We start from the raw sequence: 24,053 nt of genomic DNA, 5'->3' as shown, positions 1-24,053 counted from the left end.
ACATTCTCTAGATCGTCGTGATAGGGCGAATCAAGACTGGAGCACCACGCATAGACAATATATTGATATTTGGACTGACCAACGTGTGTATGTACAAGATGGCACTGTAATTGAAGATACTACATATCCATCGAATGAGTATATTCAGTGGTATCAGGAGCGGACGGTGGTTTATATTTCAAATCCGAGCCGATTTCCAGCTTTTCCTGAGAGCTTTCAGGGTGATAGTGCTAGGATACAATATCTTGCAAGTTTATTTCCAACCCACTTTTAATAATCACTTTCAGTTTGCTCACTTTTTTAACTATATTTTACCACAGTATCTCCTTCTTAGAATGATATTTGTTTCTCCAGAGCGATGCCTTGTCTCGCATGTATTTCATGGCACAGGACTCTCTTGCAGTTAGTGATGAACAACACAGCAGATATTTTCAAGAGTTGAGGGATTTTGCATCCACATCTTTGCATCATGTAGGACAGTCACGCCGACTTGCATTTCGCCCTCCACACGTACCACAGGAGATTCCACTATATGTTGATCCGTGTCGTGTTCAGCGAGCTCCTAGAAATACCCACGGAAGTCAGCATGGAGGTGGACGACGTCGTAGACTCCGATCACCAGAACCCGCCATACAAACTGGATTCCATGGAGGTTCGCTGCCTACTGAGGACGAAACTGGCGCATCTACTTTTGTCACACCTCAGATCGAAGTCATGCATGAGAGAGGTGTATCGATTGGGCATTCTAGATCCCCTGTGACTTTTCCAGAGTTTACACCCGATAGGGACTCACATCATCATACTTCTGAGCAATGTGAAGGAGGTGAAGGCACAAGCACTCAATTTCAAGATGCTACACTGTTGACACATATTACTCAGGTCCATACAGTAGTAGCAAACCAACCACGTCGAAGCCAAAGAATACCCAAACCAACAACATGTGGTACTCATGGGAAACTTGGGCAGCATTGACTGCACGCTACTTATATCGTTATTGTATAAATAACCTAACTTATGGATTACATACTTTTTTGTGACATTTTGTATATATTCTAAAATTTCACGAATATGAGTGGAACAATACCATCACGCGTTTCTTAGTTCTCACTTTATATGAGTACTCTTTTAAACAAAATAAAAAATATAGGTTATATGAGTTCTCACTTTATATGAGTACTCTTATGGATTATACTAACATCTCCTCTAGTTTATACACGGTAAATTAGTTACATGTTGGAACTTCCATCTTGAAGGTGCATTTGAAGAACAAGTGTATCAAAAGGGAGGTTTTATAACCTAACTTCGTTCTTCACATTGTTTAGAATTGCCAAGCATACATATAATGTTGCATTTTCAGTATATTCAGGAGAGTTTTGGTGATAACATGTTTATAAATGCTCATGGGCTCATTTGATGTGCATTAATGTCCAAAAGTGCCATTTTGGTATAACAATGCAAAAAAATGATCAAAGAACCTCACCCCTCGATTTTCAATGAAGATGTGATTGATGTGTTTTGAGAGATTGGATATTGTATTTTTGGTATATTACATGTGCGGGGGAGGTTAGAATTGATAAAAAGTTAGTCCAAAGCGTGTTTTGGAATTGGCCGGAAAAGGGAGAAAAAGTTTAAAAAATTGCAGTTTCTGCAATTAGTGCAGAGAAATACAGATTCGAGCTCGGATCCTAAAAACCCAGATGGATCCGACCGCGGATCTTTTTATCCGAGCTCGGATCCAAGAAATTCCAGACATATCCGACGGCTCGTCTGTGCTTCTGGTGGTGAGGATCCAAGCCCCTGTCGGATCCGAGGGCATTGAGAACGGATCCGACCTCGGATCTGTTCGCGATATGAATGGAACCGCGGGTTCAATTCCTCACTTTTCAGCTTTATTCTCCTTCTCTCTCACCGAAACCCTAACCCTCCTTCACCAATCTTCCATTTTGCCCATTAATCCTCTCAAATTTCACCACAAAAACATCCCAAATACTCTTGTGAGCATTAACCCTGAGTTTTTTGAAATCAAAAACATCAATTTGGTGAGTTTGATCTTCAAAAACTAGAATTGGGGCTGCACTGTACTTCCTCAATTTGGGGGCTAATTTGGGCTGTTTTGGGTTCAATTTTTGCATCATCATCTTCCTTTATCATCATTCTACACATTTGAGGTAACAATTTTCAACTTTCTTTGAAATTTTACATTTCTCAATTCTTAATTTTTTAGTATTTTTCTACAAATTTGGGAAATGCACATATGTTGGATTTTATTGCTACAATTTTGCTACATTGTGCTAGTATATGTCATTGAAAATGCTTGTTTGTTTAGAATTGAGAAATTTGTTAATATGGTGATAAATTTTGTATAATTTTTCTCATGAAAGGACATTATACTTTTGTTGACAATTTCTTGTTTCTTTGTATAATTGGCATTTGACAATTTGAAATGAAGTTCATTTTTATGCAAGTTGATGAAAAATTGTAGCAAGTATAGTGGATTGTATGTATTGCTTCGAGGGAAATAGACAGAAGCTGAAAAGTGTTTGAATTGAGGATGTTTTTCGTAATGCACAAGGGGATGTTGTGTTCAATTGCTAATTAAGGCTTAATTTAATAGCACATTGTCTTTGATGGTCCATTTTACTTTGAGATAATATTCTATGCTTGCAAATGGTTTTAAACCTCACACATTTGGATTTATCATGTGAGGGTTGATTTCCTTATTGAAGATATATCTTCTAAATGTTAAAAGTAGATTTGAGAATGTGTTAAGTAGAGTATTTGCTTCAATTTATTGATTGTTGGCAGGGAGTTTCGTCCTTTTATAAGGGAAAATTCTGTCGAAATTTTTCAAATTACTTTTCAACTTTTTTTTTTTGGAATGTATTTTCAAGGAATTTAGATTGCTTTTAATGTGCATTGATCTTGTTCTTAATATAGGCATAATGGTTCGCACAAGAAGGGCTATTATTCGCACTCCTTCACCCTCTTCAAGCGAGGAGCATACTCCCTCACATGAAGAGTCGCCTGAGGAAGAATCTCCTTCACCTGAGCCACCACCTCGGTCTCGCTGGAAGACCGCATCCACTAGCCGCAACGAGGAGACGATAGATTATGACACCTCTAGATTCACGTCACTCGAGAATCAACAGTGGTACGAAGCAGGCTTGGATAAGGAAATTATCATTGAAAAGCACCTGGCACCGGAGGTGGATGCGCACTACCACATCTCTACGGCATTCAAGCGACTCGGATGGGAGAACATCCTTCAATTGCCCAAGCACTACTATCCCAATTTGGTCTGGGAGTTCTACGCCAATGTAGAAAACAAACAGAGTCACAGTGGCAACCTCATCGTCTCCTGGGTTCTAGGAAAGAGAGTGGCTCTTAACCGGGATACAGTCGCCAAAATCGCCAAACTCAAAGGCGAAAGAGTGGATGTTAAATTGACTAAGGAATTCAAGGCACGTGACCCTTGGCAGGTGGGAGAAGCGGTAGCACGTCTAAAGGGTCAATATAAGGAGCGAGGAAATTCAAAGAAGCTCACCGTATATGCCGACTCCTTCGAGCATAGGTACCACTTGATCTTCTATCTCTTCGCTTTCAATGTGGTACCCAAGAGGAGTGGAAAACAGGAGCTCCGCAATAGTGACCTCTACTTCTTGGATAAGATGATGCATGGTGTGGGTGAGCAGTTGACTGGTATTCCTTTGCCCAGCATCATCATTAGTTACATGCGGAACACAGCTCGCATGAGGGCTGGCGAGACTTGCTTTGGGTTCCCTCGACTGCTATCTCTCATTTTTGAGAAGCTCAAGGTTCCTCTTGGAACCGAGCGAGCCATTGTCACCAGGTCCGCCGACGAGGTCAGTGCCTCGATACTCAAATCCTTGAGTATCTCTACAGATTTTGGAGCTGCCCTGATTCGAGACACTAGAGAAGTTTCGACTTCTGCTCAGCCCCCACCTCACACTCAGCAGGAACTAGAAGCTCAAGAGACAGAGGCACAGCAAACTCTTCCTCCTCGCGCTTCACGACCACCACCTCCGCCGAGATCGAAATGGCAAGAGCTCCTCAATACCATCTGCTGTATGGGGACACGAGTCGTCGAGCGCATTGACCAGATCGAGAGGATGATGACAGAGCGACTCGACAGACATGATCGCCGTTTTCGTGCGATCGAGGATCATTTTCATATCCGCCGGTAACCTACTCCGACGCCTCAGCAGGAGGAGGGGTCTATTGGTACATCACAGGGTCCTCCAGGAACTGAGGAGGCAGTAGACCCTCGTTCCGAGCAGCCATGAAGATGAAGATCCTTAGTTGCTCTTTATTTTTCTTTTATTGTGCTCTTTTTAAACTTTGTAGTTTTTATATTGGATTCTCCTGTGCTACTTATGGTTCTTTGTACCTTTTGTTTCATTTTGGAAAGAATTTGGATGATCGTGAGGAATTATGGCTTCAAAATGAATCACCACTTATTTTGAGAGAAGTTTCAATTTCTTTTACTTTCCTCTACAATGAGGACATTGTGAATTTTAAGTATGGGTGAGGGATTACCTTATCTTATGGATGTTTGTATTTTGAAATGCATGATTTTAGTTGTCTATGGCTTTAAAATGTTGGATTTGTATTTGAAAATATTGTCATGAGGTTAATTTTCTTGAAATTGAGGTTGTTGACAGGGAGTTTTGTTCATTTTTTAGGGAAAACTCTGTCAAAATTTTTTAAAAATTTTTTCCAAAATTTCAAGTTAATGGCCAAAATGTTCAATTTTGTGAAATTGTGAGTTGATTAATGAGTGGATTAAATGAGTGGATTAATGCATTAATTTTGTGAAATTGTGAAGGATATCGATGTATGAAGTTCATGCCATCTGCTAAAAGAAGTGTAAGGATTGTCCAGAGGATAAAGTACACAAGAAATTAGGAGCAAAAATGAAGGAAAAACGAAAGAAGCGAAAAAACTGAAAATTTAATGGAACCGATCCGAGCTCAGATACGTGAGAGCAAAGAGAGATCGGATCCCTCGGCTGTACTTCTGGAGGAGTGTATCCGAGGTCAGAAAATCCGACCTCGGATCCATCCTGGGAAGTCCTCGAATCCTAAAGATCCGAGTTCAGATCTATATTCAACCCTCGGATCCGATGATCGGATCTGTCTCTCTCTTCAGCAAGTGGCACAGCCGTTTTCCTTTACCTTTCTCACAACTTTTCCAGCTATTTTGAGGGACAGAAATCGGTGGCACATGCTTCTGCAACAAAAGAGAAGACCAAATGAGTTGTAGACAAAAGAAAATATCATATCTTTGATTCTGCTACTGACTACATTAGAGATAGCACTCAGGATTTGAGGCTTTTAGGATTCAGGATTTTAGGATTTCAGAGATCACAAATTAGTGTTTTAGGAGAATAGCACTTTCGGGTTTATGGTTGTACGATTTTAGTTTGACAATAGTGTGCCTTGATTAGGACTTTAGATTTTTAATTAAAATAGTAATCCTATCGTGCCGCAAAAATATTTTTTAATGAATTTTAATAAACCCAACAACCTTGATTTAATGTTTTAGGGTTTACAAGGATTTGGTTTCTAAGATTTACGATTTAGTGTTTTACAGTTTTAGCACTTAGGGTTTTAGGATTTTTGCATGACAATAACTTTGTCTTGATTATCGCTTTATATTTTTAATCAAAATAGTAATCATGCCAATAATTGTAAAAGGTAAAACACGCAAGATTTAATCGCTAGATCTTTGATTTAATTTTTTTTCTTTTCCTTTACAACTACCAAACAAATAACATGCGCTTCATAAAAATAACTTATATAATTTTTTTAAATAATATTGCGTTATGAAATTTCTAAAATTACAATTGAAATTATAACAGATATTAATGACTATTAACTATTAGATTCTTATAACTAATATTCATCGGTGTCAACAAATAAATACGATTCATTAATAACAAAGGAAAATTAGAATTTGATCAAAAAAAATTTATTAGATAAAAAAGGAAAAAAAGTAAGTATTTTATTCATAAAAAATAATCAACACCTTACATGTTAACAATTTCATTCTATTTTTACATTGATCTATGAAATAGAAAGAACTATGCATGTGTACTTTTTCCACCATTTAAATGTATTATAATAAAATAACGTATTTCCAACCGTACAATTACCAATTTTTTTTATTATAAAAGAAATATGCATGTATAGTAAATTATATTAAAAAGATTATTGTGAATATGATTTTTTTTTAGAGCACATATTTGATGACTTTAGGCACGTGCAGGTTTTAAAATAAAAAAAATTTATTCCTCTGCTAATTACAGATTTTTAAATAAAATTTCTTTAACATTTCTCCGAAATATAAGATTTTAATAGAGATTTTAAAATAAGATTTTACTACCGACAGCATTTTAGTAAAGGCAAATTCTACAAAACAAACAACATTTACATTTAATTTTATATTTTTTATGGAGCTCGTAAATTTCATTTTAAATTTTTTTTTCTAGCAAGTTTGAATTTAATTTTCTGAAAGTCATACTTATAAATGCGAAATCTAACAAAAAAGTTAAATACAATTTTTGGAGGTCAAATTTATCAAATGCGAGCTATTTGCAAAATTTAAAAAAAAAATATTTAGGAGCTCGCATTTAGCTCTTACTATTTTCTGGAAAAAATTCTCTACCTCCCGAAAAAAAAGCAAAAAAAATTAAATTAGAGCTCGCATTTGCGGAATGCGAGCTCAATAAGTAGAGCTCGCATTTGCGGAATGCGAGCTCTATTCTAACCACAGAGCTCGCATTTCACGAATGCGAAGACCCCCGGACGGAATCTCTTCCCAAAATCACCCCTTTTGTAGAATTTTTTTAAAATTCATCACAAAATTGGAAATTTCTCCGAAATGTATATAATTTGATCGTGTACATTTATGAATACAAATTTTAAAACATTAGTACTTCTGTCCTTTACAATGAGTCGATTAACCATAAGCTCTTTTTATTAATTAATCATAGGCTGGCAGTCCTTTTCCCAACTCCTCCCAACGACTCAAAAAGTAAAAAGACGAAAGGACATTCATAATAGATAATAGAAAAATTGAAGCACGGCTCTTCTGATTTGAAAGAGATTTTACGGGATATAGGTTCTCTACAATCATGGTGGTGATTAAATAAGTGTGAAAATAAAGTACAAACTCATGATGGGCATGGTTCAATTTTAAATCGAAGGGATGAGATTAAATTTGGAACATAAATTCAATGGAAGGACAAAATTTTGTTATATATGTATGCTATTTTAGTGTCTAAATTTGTTATTTATTTTTTAAGAGTGTTTCTTGGGCCAGAGCAAAATTAGGGCGTCATCAAATCTTAGAATCAGCAGTCGTCTCCCTCTTCTGCTGCTCCAACTCCAGCAAAGGCTTTGCAAGAGATATTTTCAGATCCAGCCGTCGCCCTTTTTTCTTCTGTTCTAATTCGAGCGCTTTTGCTAGAGCATGTCACGAACAACAGAGAAAGGGATAAGTGAGAGACTTTCCTTCAGCTGTATTTTTGGAAAGCATGAAAGAAAAACAACAGGAAACCTCGTGGTGTGCTTCATGCAAACGGATGGTTATGCGGATCCAATGTTTTATTCTTTCAAGTCTTTTCCAATTCGGAAATTGATTCACCATTCTTCAAGCAAGCTTAAACCGAAAGAGGAGTTTCTCTGGCGTGAGATAAAGGATGCATCTGATGCATGCACCCCACATTACTTTGCAATGAGGTTCATTAAAGCTGGAGGTTTGGTCTATGCTGTTGGTGGTGTGAAGGGCGATGAGGAAGAGAGGCACTTGTTTGAGCCAGGCAGACTGCCCCGAGAGTTCAGTTGCATCTCTCTCACAACTCCTCTAGAAAACTCTCGAGCAGAGATTAAGTGCCCAATGCATGGGGCAAAGTATTGCCCCCTTATAGAGGAAATTGATGGTCGCATCTATGTCCTATCTGGGCCCCTGCCCAACTATAGATCCCCTGATATAGTTGACATCGGCTTTGAGGTTTATTATCCTTCGGAGGATAGGTGGGCTGATCTGCCGATTCCTCCTTTTCTTGAAAAAGGTAGTTACTCCGAGATGTTTAGGTGCTTCTTTTCATATGTAGTGATTGGTTCAAGGTTGTGTGTTTCGACTGGGGAATATGCGTGTGCTTTTGACACTGTCTAGTGGGAGTGGGAGGCTTGTGAGTTATTTTCTGATTTCCCTCTTCAACCTATCGAACATTATGTGCGACACCTAGATGGTTGCGGTCCTCCATTTCCTTTTCAGAAAAAAGCCACCCTATAGAAAGACAATATCATTTTGTGCATTATATCTGCCTTCCATCCTCCTGTCAGTGCCTTTCAAATTTGTGATGAGAAAGCGGTAAAAATGCCCCTTTTATTAGATGGCATGCCATATGGAGTTGCTGTTGATCTTGTTGATTTAGGAAATGATTACTTTGCTGTAATGCTTTTTGAAGATGAAACAGATAGACGTGCCAAAGATCTGACAATTGTCACTTTCAAGCTGCTTTCAGAAAGAGGGGGAGATGGAGCTCTGAGTTGTGCATTGGTAGGTACAAGGACTTGTAATGCAACAGAGAATGGCTATACTATGTGTCTCATCTATTCCTTCATATTGTAAGTTAACAAAGATTCCACAACTTGCACACACCCGTTATGCTGCAGCACTCTGATGATTGAGGTAGAGAGTGCCATGTGTCAAAATGGTTTTCTTCTTCTCTGTGTGTGGAAGTTCACTTGGTATTTCGTGCCAGAGCACATGTGGCTGAAGATTTAGAGACTTTGAAGCATTCATGTCGATTTTTAAGTACAGGGTAGGCTTTTTTCTTTTTTGTTTTGGGTGTACTTGGAACTTATTAGTGTGACCGATTGCTTAGTACATTTTGCTATTTTTATTCTATGCTTGTAATTTAGGAGCATCTGTCATGAACCTGCTGATGGTCTTTGCCAAAAAAAAAAAAAAGAGTGTTTCTTGAATTTAGGGTTAATTATATTTATCTTTTGACCATTTTAACTAAACTTCCTAGTATTCTTTTTTGTCTTTGGTTCCCTTTTCCTTATTCTCATTTCAGCAATAAAAGAACCAGGCAACAAACGTAAGGAGGTACAATTTTTTTATTTGTTGTATAAATTGAAGGTCTCAAATCTGGAATCTTCCACTTACAATTTCTCCTTACAATTTCTCCTCTTCTACCACTTAATCCATTCCTTCTTCCCACACAACCAGGTACTTTGTTACCCATATGTCAAAATACAATTTATATAACTAAAATACTCTAGCTGATTGTAAACACTTTTATTAGTATTGATTCAATTTGTGTACACGGACAACATGTGCTAGACATCAAGGCATCAGGAATTCCATATTTCCACAACAATTGCTGGGTGACAATTGACAAATACCTGCTAGTCTTTTGATTATTTATGAAGAAGACAAATCAATTCCTACAACCACCCCCCCTCCAAAAACCAAAAAAAAATAATAATAAAGGACAAAATAAACTCTTTTGTCTCTTCATGATTGAATCAATTTGGATACGAAGTCTTTAGTGTTTTCATCTGAACTTCCCCCTTCTTCAAGAGCCTGTCTTGCCAAATCCTTCCACTTTTTTGCATTTTTCCTAATCTCTTGTCCTATCTCCCCCTCCATCACTGTGATTAAGCATTGACCAATGGCATCTCTTCTAACAATTCCATTTTCATCTGGCTGAGCCTTGATTCCCATTTTCCAAATGTCCTTTACAAACTTGGCATTTGTGCTTTGATCTGTCCATTGTGGCATTGCTATCATCGGGACTCCCAAACTTAAGGCCTCCAATGTTGAATTCCACCCACAATGAGTTATAAAGCAGCCTATAGATTTGTGGGCTAAAACTTCAGGCTGAGGACACCACGAGATTATTAGTCCTTTGTCAAATGTTTCTTTAACAAAGTCTTTTGGCAGCATCTTTAACTCTGATTCTCTAACCACCCACAGAAAATGATAGTTGCTGGTTCTCAAGCCCCATGATAATTCTTCCATCTGCACAACATCAAGTTCTGCCAAACTTCCAAATGCTACATAGACAACTGAATTAATTGACCTTTCATTGAGCCATGAAACGCACGCGTTAGTCATTGGTTTAAAGAGATTGAGACCATATTGCTTGTCATCTTCAAGGCGCTTGTCTAAGTACATGGAAGGAATAGTTGGTCCAATTGTCTTTACTGGTAGGATTGTTGCCATCCAATCATTCACCTAATTAACCAATACAAAAGCAAATAAATTCATAGTTGTACAAACAAATTCTTTTTAGATTTTATTTGAGAAAAAATTGTTCAAAACATCCCTCACATTTTATAAAATGACTTTTTTCGTCACTCACTCTTAAAAGTGTAATTTTACATCCCTTATAAATTCACATTGGTCAAGCCTGGTCCCTACCTAGGTTTTCAACTAATTTTTGGCTGAAATCCCCCATCTGCCTTGTACGTGATCATTTTTTAAGGGCAAAATTATCAAATCAAATTTCACATAATTTGATTTTTTCGTTCCTCACATTTTACAAAATGAATTTTTTTATCCCTCACATTTAAAAAAATAAAATTTTTCATCTCTCACATTTCACAAAATTAATTTTTTCATTTCTCATTGATCATGTGTTTGAGTAGTTTCTTTTTTCTTTTTAAACCCATGTGTATATATTTATTTGATTTCACCTACAACTACAATTATCTTATTCGGGTGAAATTAAATAAAGATATATTACATACTATTTGTATCGTTCATGTAAAATCAAATAGATATGTGCATGAGTTTTCAAAAATAAGAAACGACTATTCGTACACATGATCAATAAGGGATGAAAATTTTCATTTTGCAAAATGTGAGGGACAAAAAAATTTATTTTGTAAAATGTAAGGGATGAAAAATTCATTTTGTAAAATGTGAGGGACTATAGATCAGATTATGTGAAATGTATTTGATAATTTTACCTCTAAAAAATGATCACGTGCAAGGCACGTGGTAGATTCCTGCCAAAAATTAGTTGAAAATCTAGATAGGAATCAAATTTGATCAATGTAAATTTGTAAAAGATGCAAAATTATACTTTTAAAAATAAGGGATGAAAAAAGTTATTTTACAAAATGTGAACATTTTGAACGATTTTCCTTTATTTGACAAGCAGCTATCTTGGCATGTCATTAAGGACCTAGATTTGCCACGAGCCAGCTCATAATTTATATAAACTAAAACTGAGGTATATTCAAGTATGCTTACCTTCTCCTCCAACTTGTAAAATGTGTTGAAGAAGATCCAGTCAGCTTCTTCAATTTTTTCCATTTGGTCATGCACAACCAGCTGAGAAGTTGCTGGATATGGACCAGGATTAGAAACAAAAGAAGGCAGATCTGAAGCTAATAGTGGTGGCAAACCGGGAATGTCCACTTCAGTCGCCTCTAGAGGAAGCTTCAAAAGCCCTTTGTGGACATGGTAGTAGATGTTATTGACAGCACAGGATTGAGTGAAGAACACACCCGCACGTACGCCAAGATCCTTGGCTACATCTAGGCACCAAGGCAAGAATGCATCATAAATGATACAATCAACAGGACGGCCCAAATCTTGAAGCTTCAAGATTAGCTCAGTCAGAGTTTCGGAGCCAACCTTTTGAAACTTCAGCAAGTATATTTCCGGTGCAATTCCATTTGCTCCCTCATCATATCCATCAGAGATGGCCTTCACTGAGATAGAACCTGAGACTTCATTTACTGTTTTAAACAAGGACTTGGTTGTAGCGAAGGTAATTTTGGTGCCCTCATGTTGCAAACGCTTAGCAAATTGAAGCATTGGGTTTATGTGGCCTTGAATGGGAAATGGCAATATCAAGCAATGAGCTCTGCAAGTTTCCATAAGTTGCTATGCCCAAGAAGCTGAGTCTGGACACTTTGGAGGTTCTACACCTTTGTGAGCTCTTGGAGGTGTACTTGCAGCTTGTATGAGTGGATACAAGAAAATGTAAAGAAAGCAAGAGAAAACACGACCGGAGAAATTAATATACGAGTACCACAGTAGGTGGTATTGTCCATCGCCATGGGGCGACGCCAATTGAAAGATTGCATAGTATTGTTCACTCTACAGCAAGTGTTGCTTTATTTTTTATTCCGCCTAGAATACAAGTGAGTTGAAAACTTGGAACTTGCATTTATATTTCATGTTTGACAAGGGAACTATTCGATTCAATCCTTAGCACCCTAAATCCAAAATTTGTACAAATTTATGTGACCTTGGGTGGGATATGGCAATATCAAGCAATGAGCTCTGTAAGTTTCCATCAATTCCTCTAACCACGAGATTTTGCTTGCATGGACAATTTACTAGAGTAAGAAAAATATATAGTGATATATCGTATTGTTATTTCTGCAATCCCTAACAAGTGCAAAAATCCAAACCTGGCTTATTTTGTGTTTAAGTCAAAAAAGAGGCTAAATTTACACTACTGGATTCTAAAATCACACTTCAAAAAAAAAAAAATTGTAGTGCTAAGTGACTTAAGTGTAGATTTAAGGTGGGCAGTGCGGATTTAGCTAACGGTTTTGAGTCAACGTTCTCACATCTTTGTTCAAAGTAGGCTGCTGCACTAGAAAACAAGACATGCACGCTTTATATGCATGCACGAAATGATTACAAAACAAAGGCAACGTTTTTGTCTTCCACAAACATCAACTCATTCTTTTATACGTGATAAATGGTTTACTTTCCTCTGAGATTGATCCAATTCCATGATCATTATCATTACTGTATAAAAAATATCATGAGTTTTGATCCTTTAATCTTAGTTTTTGTTATTTCAATTATGTCCTTGTTAATTGATGATTAAAGTTTCATATTACACTCTTTTTAATTTATTGTGATGATCAAAATTCATTATACTACATCTATTGACTTAAAAGAAAATAGTAGTTGATGACAAGACAAAATGTTAAGCATTAGAAACTAAGAAGAATCTGGTCTTAATTTTCTATTTATACAAAATACCCTTCTCCTTAATAATTAGATATATTGCATTTTAATAATAACAATAATTGTAGCGGTTAGGAGAAAAATTGTAACCGTAATTAAATTTGAATTATGAAGGCAATAAATAAAATATAACACTCCAAAGCAATGTGTCTCTTTGTATTCTATTTTTAGTTTTTTATTTTCATTAAAAATTCTTGATCAATCGCAGCCTAATTAGATTTTTCAAATCTTCAAAAATATTACTATTGATGCCAAAACAAGGTACTCTTTGGATGGTAGAATCTTTTTGTGCTTTATATTAGATTTTGCCCAAAAAATAAAAAATAAAAGAAAGCAAAAGGAAAAAAAAAGAAAGCAGAACTCAATTATCCCTACCATTGAAATTTTAATTTTCAAAAAATGAACAATTAGATGGAAAAAATTTATATGTGGTGAATCATCTATACTTCATTGTTAATAGAAATAACACACAAAATAATATGAGTTCAACTTCAAAGAATATACATATTTTCATTTTTCAAATAACGGTGCATATTTTATAGGTATAACATTTTGTGAACTTTTTTTTTTTTACTTTTAAAAATAATGGTTTTTAGGATAATTAATTAAAGAAAAATAAAAAATTAAATGAAAAATAGAAAATATGCAAATATTAAATTTGTTAAAATAATTTTTACAAATAAATGTTAATGTGTAAGATATTGTAATATAAGATAGCTAACCCTGAATATCTGCTGGACTAGATTGAAGTTCTTTTTAATTGGTACTAACACAATAAATATAGACATTAAACAATAAATTTATTCAATAAATACCGACATATAGATATTGTCATAGTAGGTTCATTAAGACGCGTTTATACACCTTATCTTATTGTCTGTAAGAGTTGTTCTTATATCTATACTAGGAGGGGAATGCCCGCGCATCGCGCGGGTGTTTGGTGCTTATAGTTAAAGAAGATTTTACAGTAGTTCAAGCGAATATCAAAAAATTCATGCACATTGAGTAACAAAATGAAGTAACAAAATATCTAATGTATACTGGGAGGTGGAGAAGGAAATTATGCATGCTATCTTGCTCAGTTCATATATTTTGAAACAAACACTTGTGTATGAGCTTTTCATTAACAAGACTAAATGAACTTTAAACAGATACCCAAACGATTCAGAGAATGACAAATAAACAAAGTGATTATCCACTTAATGATGCATCTACACAACATTCTTGTTGATGAAAGTAGCCAACTATGGTGGAGGCTTTTTGATCAAAGTAGCCAACATTCTTGTTGATCGAAACCTATTCCAACAAAACCATACCATTTAATTTGTATAGAATAACCAACTTTGTGGGGAAACATTACTATCAACATTAAATTGCGCTAACAGAGTATCCAATTTGGAATGAAAGCATTTAGCTAACAATAGAAATTAAAAAAAAAAGAATGAAACCTCACCTCAAGTTGAACCACCAAGAATAACTTCATTAGAGAACCATATTGAAATCTAGAGTACAATAGCAATACAAATAAGTATTTACCGGAAGATGAAAGGAACATAACGAAAGAATGTGAAGGGGCAGACATTTGAAGAATTGAAGTTGAAACTAACGCTCAATCATAAATTCCTTAATAAACCACATTGTCCTTGCTTTAATTGAGATGAAAATGATGTTTGAAGTTCTTCAAGTTATAATAGCAAAGTAATAGTAATAATTGATTCAAACCAAAATGAATGTCTCTGCAAGGACATTTAAGTAATTACACCAATAAAGAAGCTATTATGGGTTGTACCCATTGTAGAAAAGATGACCAAATAATCTCACATTCCCAGACTACCCAAACCTTTGAACAAATCATCACTGCATCTTTTAGAATACAAGGACATTTCAGTAAACACAATAATACACATGCTATCTAAAGTAGTACCCAATACTATAACTACACTTAAAACCACCTCACAATCCCAAAATACCCCTACTCTTGCGGTTGAAATTCAAAGCCATTTTTTAATCCAAACTCAATCTTATATAGTATAAGGATTTATTTTGTTAGCCATACAATGTACGGTACAATAGCTATTGCCAATGATAGAGGCCCTAGACCAATTGCTAGTAAGAATTGTAACATGCAATATATACAATGACATTGGTCCAGTAACATGCAATAAATGTATTGACATTGGGCCAATGGCCACTAGGATAGGGTGCTAACTAATCGAGCAATTTTCGAGCTACTTGCGAGCTTAATGCTCAAACGATCGACTTGACTCAAATTGACCAAGTTAGAATTGATCTTGAGCAGTTTATTTAATCAAATGAGTCAAATATCGATCATTTTTAGTTAAACTCAATAGTTTGTTGAGCTTGTTGGTCAAGTCCAAACAAGTAGAACTCCAGCATCTCAAAAACCTTAACAAATCAAATTCGATCTATAGATTTTCAAACTCAATCGAGTCGACCTTGAGCATAGCACTGTTCGAGATTGACTTGGCTTGTTTGCACCTCTACACCAAGGGGAACTAACTTTCTTCATAAGGTGTTAGTCAAGGTTTGAACCCTACCAACATCATTTCAATCAAGAAGCACCAACAGTGAGCAAGCACACCATAGGAATAGTAGGAAACGTCCCTCTTTCCCCACCATCCCCTTCTCCAAGTACCCTTGCTGATGCCTCTCTCCCCTTGACATCGCTTTCCCTAAAACCCGTCCCTATAATAGGATAGGATTTAAAAAAAAAGAAAAAAAAAGGAAAAAATGATCCCTCCTTATAATAGGAGAGGATTTCCAAAAAAAAAAAACAAAAAAAGGTATTGACAGAACATGTATAGGCCCTAAACAACAAATGCAAAAACTAGGAAATTAATGTGTAAAAAACACAAAGTTTTGTTACTGATCAAAAGTTGCAATCATAATCAATTCATTCATCTAAAAGATTTAGAAAAGTTACTTTTATAATTCCCTAGTGGAAGACCCAATTATCTCCTCTAAGGAAAAATAGAACTTAGTCCCTAATATACAAGCAGTGCCCCAATGTAGTCCCTTCTGTTGAAATGTTAGTAATCAATTATGTAAACATTAAAAATGTTAACAATCATGCTTCTTATCATATAAATTTTTTAGAGTATTTTAGTGTAATGCCTAAACTATAAGAATAATACAATAATTCACCCACTATCCTCCTAAAAATTTAGACCTCAACGTAAGTAAACATGTTGCATTGGACATCTTATCATGAAAAGAAAGGCCAAAAAGCTATATAGTCACATGAACTATTTACATCATCTACTTTTCTATCATTAAACTCTTTTTTTCTTTCTTTAAAGATTTTTCTAACAGGTGTTCATTAGATACTTCTTAACATACCTAAATTTCACTTAATCTACTATGTATACACACTTTAACAATTACTAACCACCTTTGCATGCATACACTTTCTCTAATTAATCTTACCTTTCTAAAAATCTAACACTTGAAGTACAATAGACACCCGTTAGACAAACTATTCTTTTAAATAATCAATTGAACTTAGAAAATAGTATATTTTGGTCATGTCTTCTAATATTAGAACAAATCAAAATGAGATAACCAAATTTCATGCATAAGTTGTTTGACTTGATCACTAGAACTGAGACAGTAAAATTTGTCAAGCCTTTATCACTTTAAAAGTTGTGTAAGCAATCTGAAATTATAAAAAGTTGAGTGACCAAAAATTGCATTCCAGTAATCCATTTTTCAATTTATTTCTCAGGATAAGCTGTATGGAAAATAGCAAAAGTCTCTAGTTTCTTGCATCATTTTCTTTTTTTTTTTGTTTTTTGAAACGATAGGAATTTTATTGAAACGTCTAAACTTTACGGTATTTGAACAATAGCTCAAGCATCTTACAAAAGTGTATCTGGACACTTGAGGGGAAGCAAAATTCTCTCCTCATCTCTAAATATGCCTACAGCATACGAGCTAAGACTAATTCATAGATTCATATTATCAGAATTTCCTACAGAAAACGAGCACATTTAAAACAAGTTAGCAAGTAAATTCATCTCTTCCACCAGTGTAGACATTTTTATGTCTTTAACTGTTCCTGCGCGGATCATAGAAGTGAATTGCCTGCTTTCAGTAACAATTCTGATCCTTTACCACTGTTGCTCTCTTGCCTTGATCAGACCTAGTCTTACAGGTTCGGCCTCACCTTGCATTTTCTGATGTGAGCTTCTCTCAACCAGTGCCCATTCTGCAAGTACTTGATTTCCATTCTTCTTTGCTAAAATCCCAATTCCCAGCTTGTTTGCATCATTGTTACCTCTGGCAGCTACTTGGAGCTTAATGCCATCCCCTTCACTACTTTCATCCTCATCCCTCCTTTCTGCTTCACCATTTTCTGTTGTGCTTCTATTTTCCTCCCTTTTCATAGCCTCTTCATACTCCAGCCACTCGCAGCTAGCTTTCTGGATTGTCTTGATCCCTTCTTTTTGCTTTCCATTGAATTCCTTATCATTCCTATCTTTCCAAATTTGCCAAAGACTATTGGCCGTCAGAGCCAGATGTTTCTGTCCATCCCTACTACTTCTTGCATGTACTACAGACGCCCACCATTTCTTGAAGCAAACAGTTTGATTCTGAACTCTATCCTATTGAATTGGTGCTATTTTCCATGTTTGCTTGGCCTGATAGCAGTGAAAAAAGTGCATGCTCTAAGTTTTCTATCTGCTCTCCACAACTTGCACAGATTGGATTTCCTTGCTTTGTCCTCTTGAATATTACCTCTGTTACAGTCTTACTGCCACAGTATTAGTAATAAACCTCTAGACAAAGATCTTAATCTTATGTTTTATATTTAACCCCCACTGTCTTCCAAATCTGTGTGTTGTTGTCATCAACACTTGTTCCTTCTTTCCCTGTTCCTTGTTGTTGCTTCTCCTCCTCCCTCATCATCAGGGCTCTGTAAAAAGATTTCACTGTGAATTCTCCTTTCTTGCTGTGCACCCAGTAGTGTTTGTCTGCTCTTCCTGACAGGCTAGTTGGAATCTTCAGAACGTTCTCATCATCTTCCCCATTGAAGATTACATTCCTATTCCATTTGTAGTTGGTAATCAGCTCTCATACTTTTTGCTTCTCACAATTCACTGGTCTCACAGTAGTTGGCCTCCCATTGTTGGGAACCAGTTATCACTCCAGATATTGATACTCTTCCCTGTGCCCACTCTCTTCAATGAAGTATAACTTTCCAGTTGCCAGAATGATGGAGCCCTTTGTATTTCATGGAGCATTTCTTGACTTTTGGCTTCAGATTAGTTCCTGAAGAGCCAACCGCAGATTGCTGTTGATAATGCAAAAGTTGGGCTTCACTACAAATTGCAGCTGGGGATTTCAATGGTCTAAAACGCAGTACTTTCAAAAATTTCAGGTTCTTTTCTTGGATTTTCTGTTACTCTTGAATGTCTTGTTATTGTAGAACCAAGAGTTTAATGGTCATCTCCTGTTTAAGCAAAACCCCTTTTCTGTTTTAGCCCCAGAATTGAAAATTGGCAAAATTCCAGGTTGGTTGATTGTTTGGCTGGTGTATAAAGTTAAAAATGTTTCAGCCTTCTCAAGCCCTGCTTAAAACCCCAACTGGTAGTGATAGATTGAGTGCCCTTTTAGATGACATTCTGCGTCACATTTTGTTATTCCTTGCAACAAAAGATGTTGCAGCCACCTCCATTCTGTCCACAAGGCGGAGAAATCTTTTTATTTCAGTTCCTGATGTCGATCTTGATGTTGGTACGCTCCAATTAACTGAGGCAACTGATCAGAATGACAGTAAAAGGCTCTTTTTAAGTTTGATTAGTTTAGGGAATAGACTGTCGTATCGCAAAATCAGGTTCCTGTAAGAATATTTAGCTGTGGTTGTTGCACTTTATTGAAAGCTTGGCAGTTGAATGGTTAATTTTTGCTGCAATTTCACTTGTTGTCCAAGAACTTGAGATTTTGATGGCAATTGATCAGAATGTACTCTATCTATTTCTTCCTAGAGTATTTACATGCAAAAAAATTGTTACGTTGAAACTGAATGCGGAGGTGGTTATGATTGTCCCGGATTCAGTGTCTTTGCTGAGGCTTAGAGTGCTTCACTTGCAAGCCTTCGGATTGGTAGGAGTTTCTGTTCGTAGACTTATTCAGGGTTGTCCTTTGCTTGAAGAATTGTACTTATTCTTCCGACCTTTTAAGAACAGTGATGGAATTAATGACAAAAATTCTTGTGATTTCGAGTCTTAAGTTGAAAAAAATCTTGTACTCTCTGGTATGGGCGGTAAGTTCCCTATTGGTGTGAAAGCGAACAATCTTGAATATTTTGAGTACAGAGTTTATAGAGATCATGAGATGATTATGGATTCTCCCATTCTTAAATATTTCAACTACAGAGGCCTTGGGTTCAAAGTAAAGGTCGTGCAATACCTCATGTTTCTTGCTAGAGCTGCAGTAGAAGTTAAGTTTCTTCATGGTGGAAGAAATGGAAGCAACTTGCTTTCCCGTAGACATCATGCTTTTGAGTTTGTTCGTGAGTTGCAAAATGTGAAATCACGTAATATATCTCACTTGAGTCTGAAGGTGTGTTTTTCCTTTTCCTTTCTTCTGATACATTTCGCCTCATTTTAGAGATCTTATGAAATTGACTTGTCTAGATTTTCTCCTCATTGTTATGAAGGCTCTGTCTTTCTAGAAATTTATTGCCAACTTTCAACGACTTAACCATTGTGGAGCTTCTAATTATAACGATGCTCTTTATGTGGCAGTGTAGCAAGTCTCGTCAAGCTTACCTGAAAAAGCCCCTAATCATGAAGTGCTAATCCATAACAAAGCGAGTTAGGACCAACGTTATTGTCGCAGAGTCAATTCATAATGTTCTGCATTCCCTGATCTTCTCCTTATGTGCAGCGTCCCTGGGGAACCTTTGTTCCGATAGGGCATTTGGATTCGGCTTTTGAAAGGCATTTCCAATACACTTAGTTGTGCATCTTAGGGAGATAGGAATCAGAAAATTCAAAAGGGAGGCAGATGAACTCGAGCTAGTGGAGTACTTTTTGCAGAATGGGAAATCCTTAAAGAAGATAACTCTCTTTGGGAGGATAAGGGTGTATTTTTGACGAAACCTTGCTTAGTAATGACCAATTTAAGTTGTGATTTCTTGGAAAGTTAACGAGCTTGTCTGGATTAGTTTTATTAAACTTGCATGCTTTTGCCTAAAGATCATGCACTCACTTTTTATTCTTGATGAAGAGTTGATTAATCCTTAAATCAGTCTTTAAATAGATCTAATTGTGATAGTCTAAATAGATCCAAAGGCAGAGGCCTAGTAGCTTGATACCAGTTCATTTAATATGTGGGATGCTATTAGAGAATCTTTTATAGGGACTAAAGAAAACAGGAGAAACACTACCCTTCTGACTATCATACTTTATTTATTTATTTATTTTTGATTTGGATGAAAATGAATAGGGAGATAACTTATCTGGATTGTCATGATGTTTCATGATTTCATAACTATCTTTTTAGTTAAAACAGAACACCTATTAGAATATAGAGAAGGGCATACTATATCTGCACTTGATTTTATTCTTTAGATGATCCTTTTTTCATTCTCAGAGGAATGGATAGTGGGAGAACTTGTCCCCCGGGGCTTGGTTTGTTGGCAAGGGGTTGCTGAAGATAGGGCTTGGTCTCTGGTTCGAGCCTCGCTGCCAGCAAGTTACAGGGGCAGGGGATTTAGTCTGCTGCGGGGTCTGCTCCCTGCGGGATACCCAAAAAAGAAAAAAAATAGTGGGAGAACTTGGATGTCATGATATTTTTGTTCCTGAAACGATTTAGAGGTACTGGAAGTTGAAGCTTTGCATTTGTTGGTAGCCTTTTCTCACCTAGCAGAGATCACAAGGAAAAAAAATACTTATACCATGTTATCTGTACTTTTCTTCACTCGGACAACAGATTCAATTCTCAGTTCTCAGTTCTCTTTTTGCTCTATTTTGTATTCTTTTCCTTGATAGTCTTATTTCAACTATAAAAGAACTGGGGTGATACATTAACTCAATTATAATTTGCAGTACTATAAAAGAACTGGGGTGATAGCAAACACTTTTGTTTACATTGCGTTCAACTTTCATGTACTACTGAACAATATGTGCTATATTCTCATTGCTGTAGCCACATTTCGGATATCACAACGGTTGCTGGTGGAAACCTCCTGACAAATGTATAGGGTCAAATTCCCTCATTTTTCCTTAATTTTCTGATGATGGTTGCATTAATTATGAAGAAGACGGATCTATTTTGTCAACTCTTCAAGACTCAAACCAGTTTGGATACAAAGTCTTTAATGTTTGCATCTGAACTTCCCCCCTCATCAAAAGCCTGCCTTGCTAAATCCTTCCACTTTTTTGCATTTTGACTATTCTCTTGTCCTTTCTTCTTGTCCATTACTAGGCTTATGCATTGACTAATCACATTTCTTCTAACAATTCCATTTTCATCTGGAAGAGCTTTGATTCCCGTTTTCCAGATGTCCATTACAAACTTGGCGTTTGTGCTTTGATCTGTCCATTGTGGCATTGCTATGATAGGGACACCCAAACTTAAAGCCTCCAGTGTTGAATTCCATCCACAATGAGTAATAAAACACCCCATAGATTCGTGCGCTAAAACTTCCAGCTGAGGACACCATGAGATTATTAATCCTTTATCAGATGATTCTTCGAGAAAATCTTTTGGTAGCTTGTTTGATTCTGATTCTCTAACTACCCATAGGAAATAGTAATTGCTCTTTCTCAAACCCCATGCTAATTCTTCCATCTGCTCAGCATTAAGTTCTGCCAAACTTCCAAATGCTACATAAACAACTGAACTGACCGACCTTTCATTCAGCCATGACATGCAAGCTTTAGTCATTGACTTAAAAAGATTGAGACCATAGTGCTTGTCATCTTCAAGGCTCTTCTCTAGGTACATGGATGGGATAGCTGGTCCAATTGTCTTAACTGGTAGGATTTTTGCCATCCAATCATTCACCTAAGCAATATACATATAAACAATAAAATTCATATTAGTAGACAAAGAGCAAGTTTTAGTTTTGAAATATTAGTTGACAATCACATGGCTTGGCATGGTCATTTAAGGACTTAGCTTTGCCACTGGCTAGCCAATAATCTATTTGGCCACAATTGAGAATATTCAAGTATTTTTACCTCTTCCTCCAACTTGTAAAATGTGTTGAAGAAAATCCAGTCAGCTTCTTCGATGTTTTCCATTTGGTCATGTACAACCAGCTGATAAATTGCTGGATATGAAGCATAATCAGAAATAAAAGAAGGCAGATCTGAAGCTAATAGTGGTGGCAAGCCAGGAATGTCCACTTCTGTCTCCTCTAGAGGAAGTTTCAAGCACCCTTTGTGAGCATGGTAATAGATGTTATTGACAGCACAAGATTGAGTGAAGAAAACAACCCCACGTAAGCCAAGACTCTTTGCCACATCCAGACACCAAGGCAAGAATGCATCATAAACAATACAATCAACAGGACAACCTAAATCATGAAGCTTCAAGATTAGCTCAGTAAGAGTTTCTGAGCCACATTTTCTAAACATAGCCAAGTATATTCCCGCTGCAACTCCATTTGCTCCTTCGTCGTATCCATCAGAGATGGCCTCCACTGAGATAGAACCTGAGGCTTCTTGCAAGGATTTAAACAAGAATTTGGTTGTAACAAGTGTAATTTTCGTGCCTTGATGTTGCAAACGCGTAGCAAATTGGAGCATTGGGTTTATGTGACCCTGGATGGGAAATGGCAAAATCAAGCAATGAGCTCTGTAAGTTTCCATCAATTGCTCTGTATGGACTCTTTTTGAGGTATCACAACCTTTAAGAATTAAGAGTTCGTGGAGAGAGTACTTATAGCTTGTATGAGTAGACAGAAGAATGTGTACAGACATGTGGTTGGGTGGACATGGCATCTTTTGTTGTATAAGCCCAGTTATATTCTCCATTTTGTATTTCTTTTTGCCCGAGATAATCTTTGTTGGCCGCCTAAGAACAATGTGATCTGCATTGTACATTCCAAGATCAAGATATCAATAAACAAATAGCCAATGGATCCAAGTCTTGAATAATAAATTTGTCAGTTGATAGGAGAATTTTTTACTCCAAGGTTCATATCCATAGGTCATCGACATAGATTTTAGTATGAAACACACAATTACAAACAGAACACAGTAAACATGATTGGAGAATCGAATGCAGCGCAGTAGGTGGTACTGTCAATAGATATGGGACAAAGGGAAGGATGGCATAGTTTTGTCCACCCAAATCCATTGTAGATTTTTTCTATAGAATCCAATTCAAGGTGAAAAATCCTAACCTTGCAATATTTTGTATGTAATTCGGGGGGAAAGTTAAATTTGCCCTTCTGTCATATATTCGCATTTTTTTCGTAGTTCCAATGTTAAAGTCATAAAATTTTGTTTGCAACATTACTATCCTTTTATTTTTCTTTTTCAAGAGACTCTAATTCTTACGAGAGAAAGGAAAAATAAGAAGATTTGAAAATCAAATGAAGAACCTCAAAGTCATCCAACTACGTTCCTACCAACTGATTGAGTTGTGGGAATAAAAAGTGTTGATCTACGATAAAAGGATGTAGATTTAGCCCCTATTTGGCTATGCCAAAGTCCTTCTGTATTTGTTGGTAGCAAGATGCTGCATACTAACCCTTAAAAACCACACGTTGCATGAATGAATTTCCTAAAAGCATTGTTTTGAATACTGGATCGGACTGGCCGATTCGACTAGTCGGATCGCAAATCGGTCATAACTCTGGTTTAGTTCATTACTCGGGTTGACTGGACTTAAAAATCAATTCTTGAATTGTAGAACTGGATTGAACCGTTGAACCGGCGATTTTTTTGTTTTTGCATATTAAATTGAATATATATATATATATATATATATAATAGGTTTTCCTTAACCCTAAAGACTAATTATTAAATGCC

At 36.3% G+C, this 24,053-nt stretch overlaps 3 protein-coding genes across 3 annotated transcripts; 1 reads left to right on the top strand and 2 right to left on the bottom strand.

Moving 5' to 3' along the window:
• Positions 1 to 9,552: 9,552 nt before the first annotated feature.
• On the bottom strand, positions 9,553 to 12,180 carry LOC113765543 (UDP-glycosyltransferase 74G1-like). The gene is made up of 2 exons (XM_027309765.1): positions 11,299 to 12,180; positions 9,553 to 10,275 (listed from the first exon to the last, which is right to left on the bottom strand). Exons 1-2 carry the CDS (start codon positions 11,929 to 11,931, stop codon positions 9,553 to 9,555), a joined length of 1,356 nt encoding a protein of 451 aa, XP_027165566.1. The 5' UTR covers positions 11,932 to 12,180.
• Positions 12,181 to 18,611: 6,431 nt separating this feature from the next.
• On the top strand, positions 18,612 to 19,293 carry LOC113765533 (F-box/LRR-repeat protein At4g14103-like). The gene is made up of 2 exons (XM_027309753.1): positions 18,612 to 18,837; positions 18,953 to 19,293. Exons 1-2 carry the CDS (start codon positions 18,612 to 18,614, stop codon positions 19,291 to 19,293), a joined length of 567 nt encoding a protein of 188 aa, XP_027165554.1.
• A 2,067-nt stretch (positions 19,294 to 21,360) lies between these two features.
• LOC113752161 (UDP-glycosyltransferase 74G1-like) lies at positions 21,361 to 22,891 on the bottom strand. The gene is made up of 2 exons (XM_027296295.1): positions 22,254 to 22,891; positions 21,361 to 22,077 (listed from the first exon to the last, which is right to left on the bottom strand). Exons 1-2 carry the CDS (start codon positions 22,884 to 22,886, stop codon positions 21,361 to 21,363), a joined length of 1,350 nt encoding a protein of 449 aa, XP_027152096.1. The 5' UTR covers positions 22,887 to 22,891.
• Positions 22,892 to 24,053: the final 1,162 nt, after the last annotated feature.

Source organism: Coffea eugenioides, chromosome 1 (assembly GCF_003713205.1).
Source record: "Coffea eugenioides isolate CCC68of chromosome 1, Ceug_1.0, whole genome shotgun sequence".
In the NCBI taxonomy this organism is placed as follows: Eukaryota; Viridiplantae; Streptophyta; class Magnoliopsida; order Gentianales; family Rubiaceae; genus Coffea; species Coffea eugenioides.
This window is presented reverse-complemented; position numbering and strand designations above follow the sequence as displayed.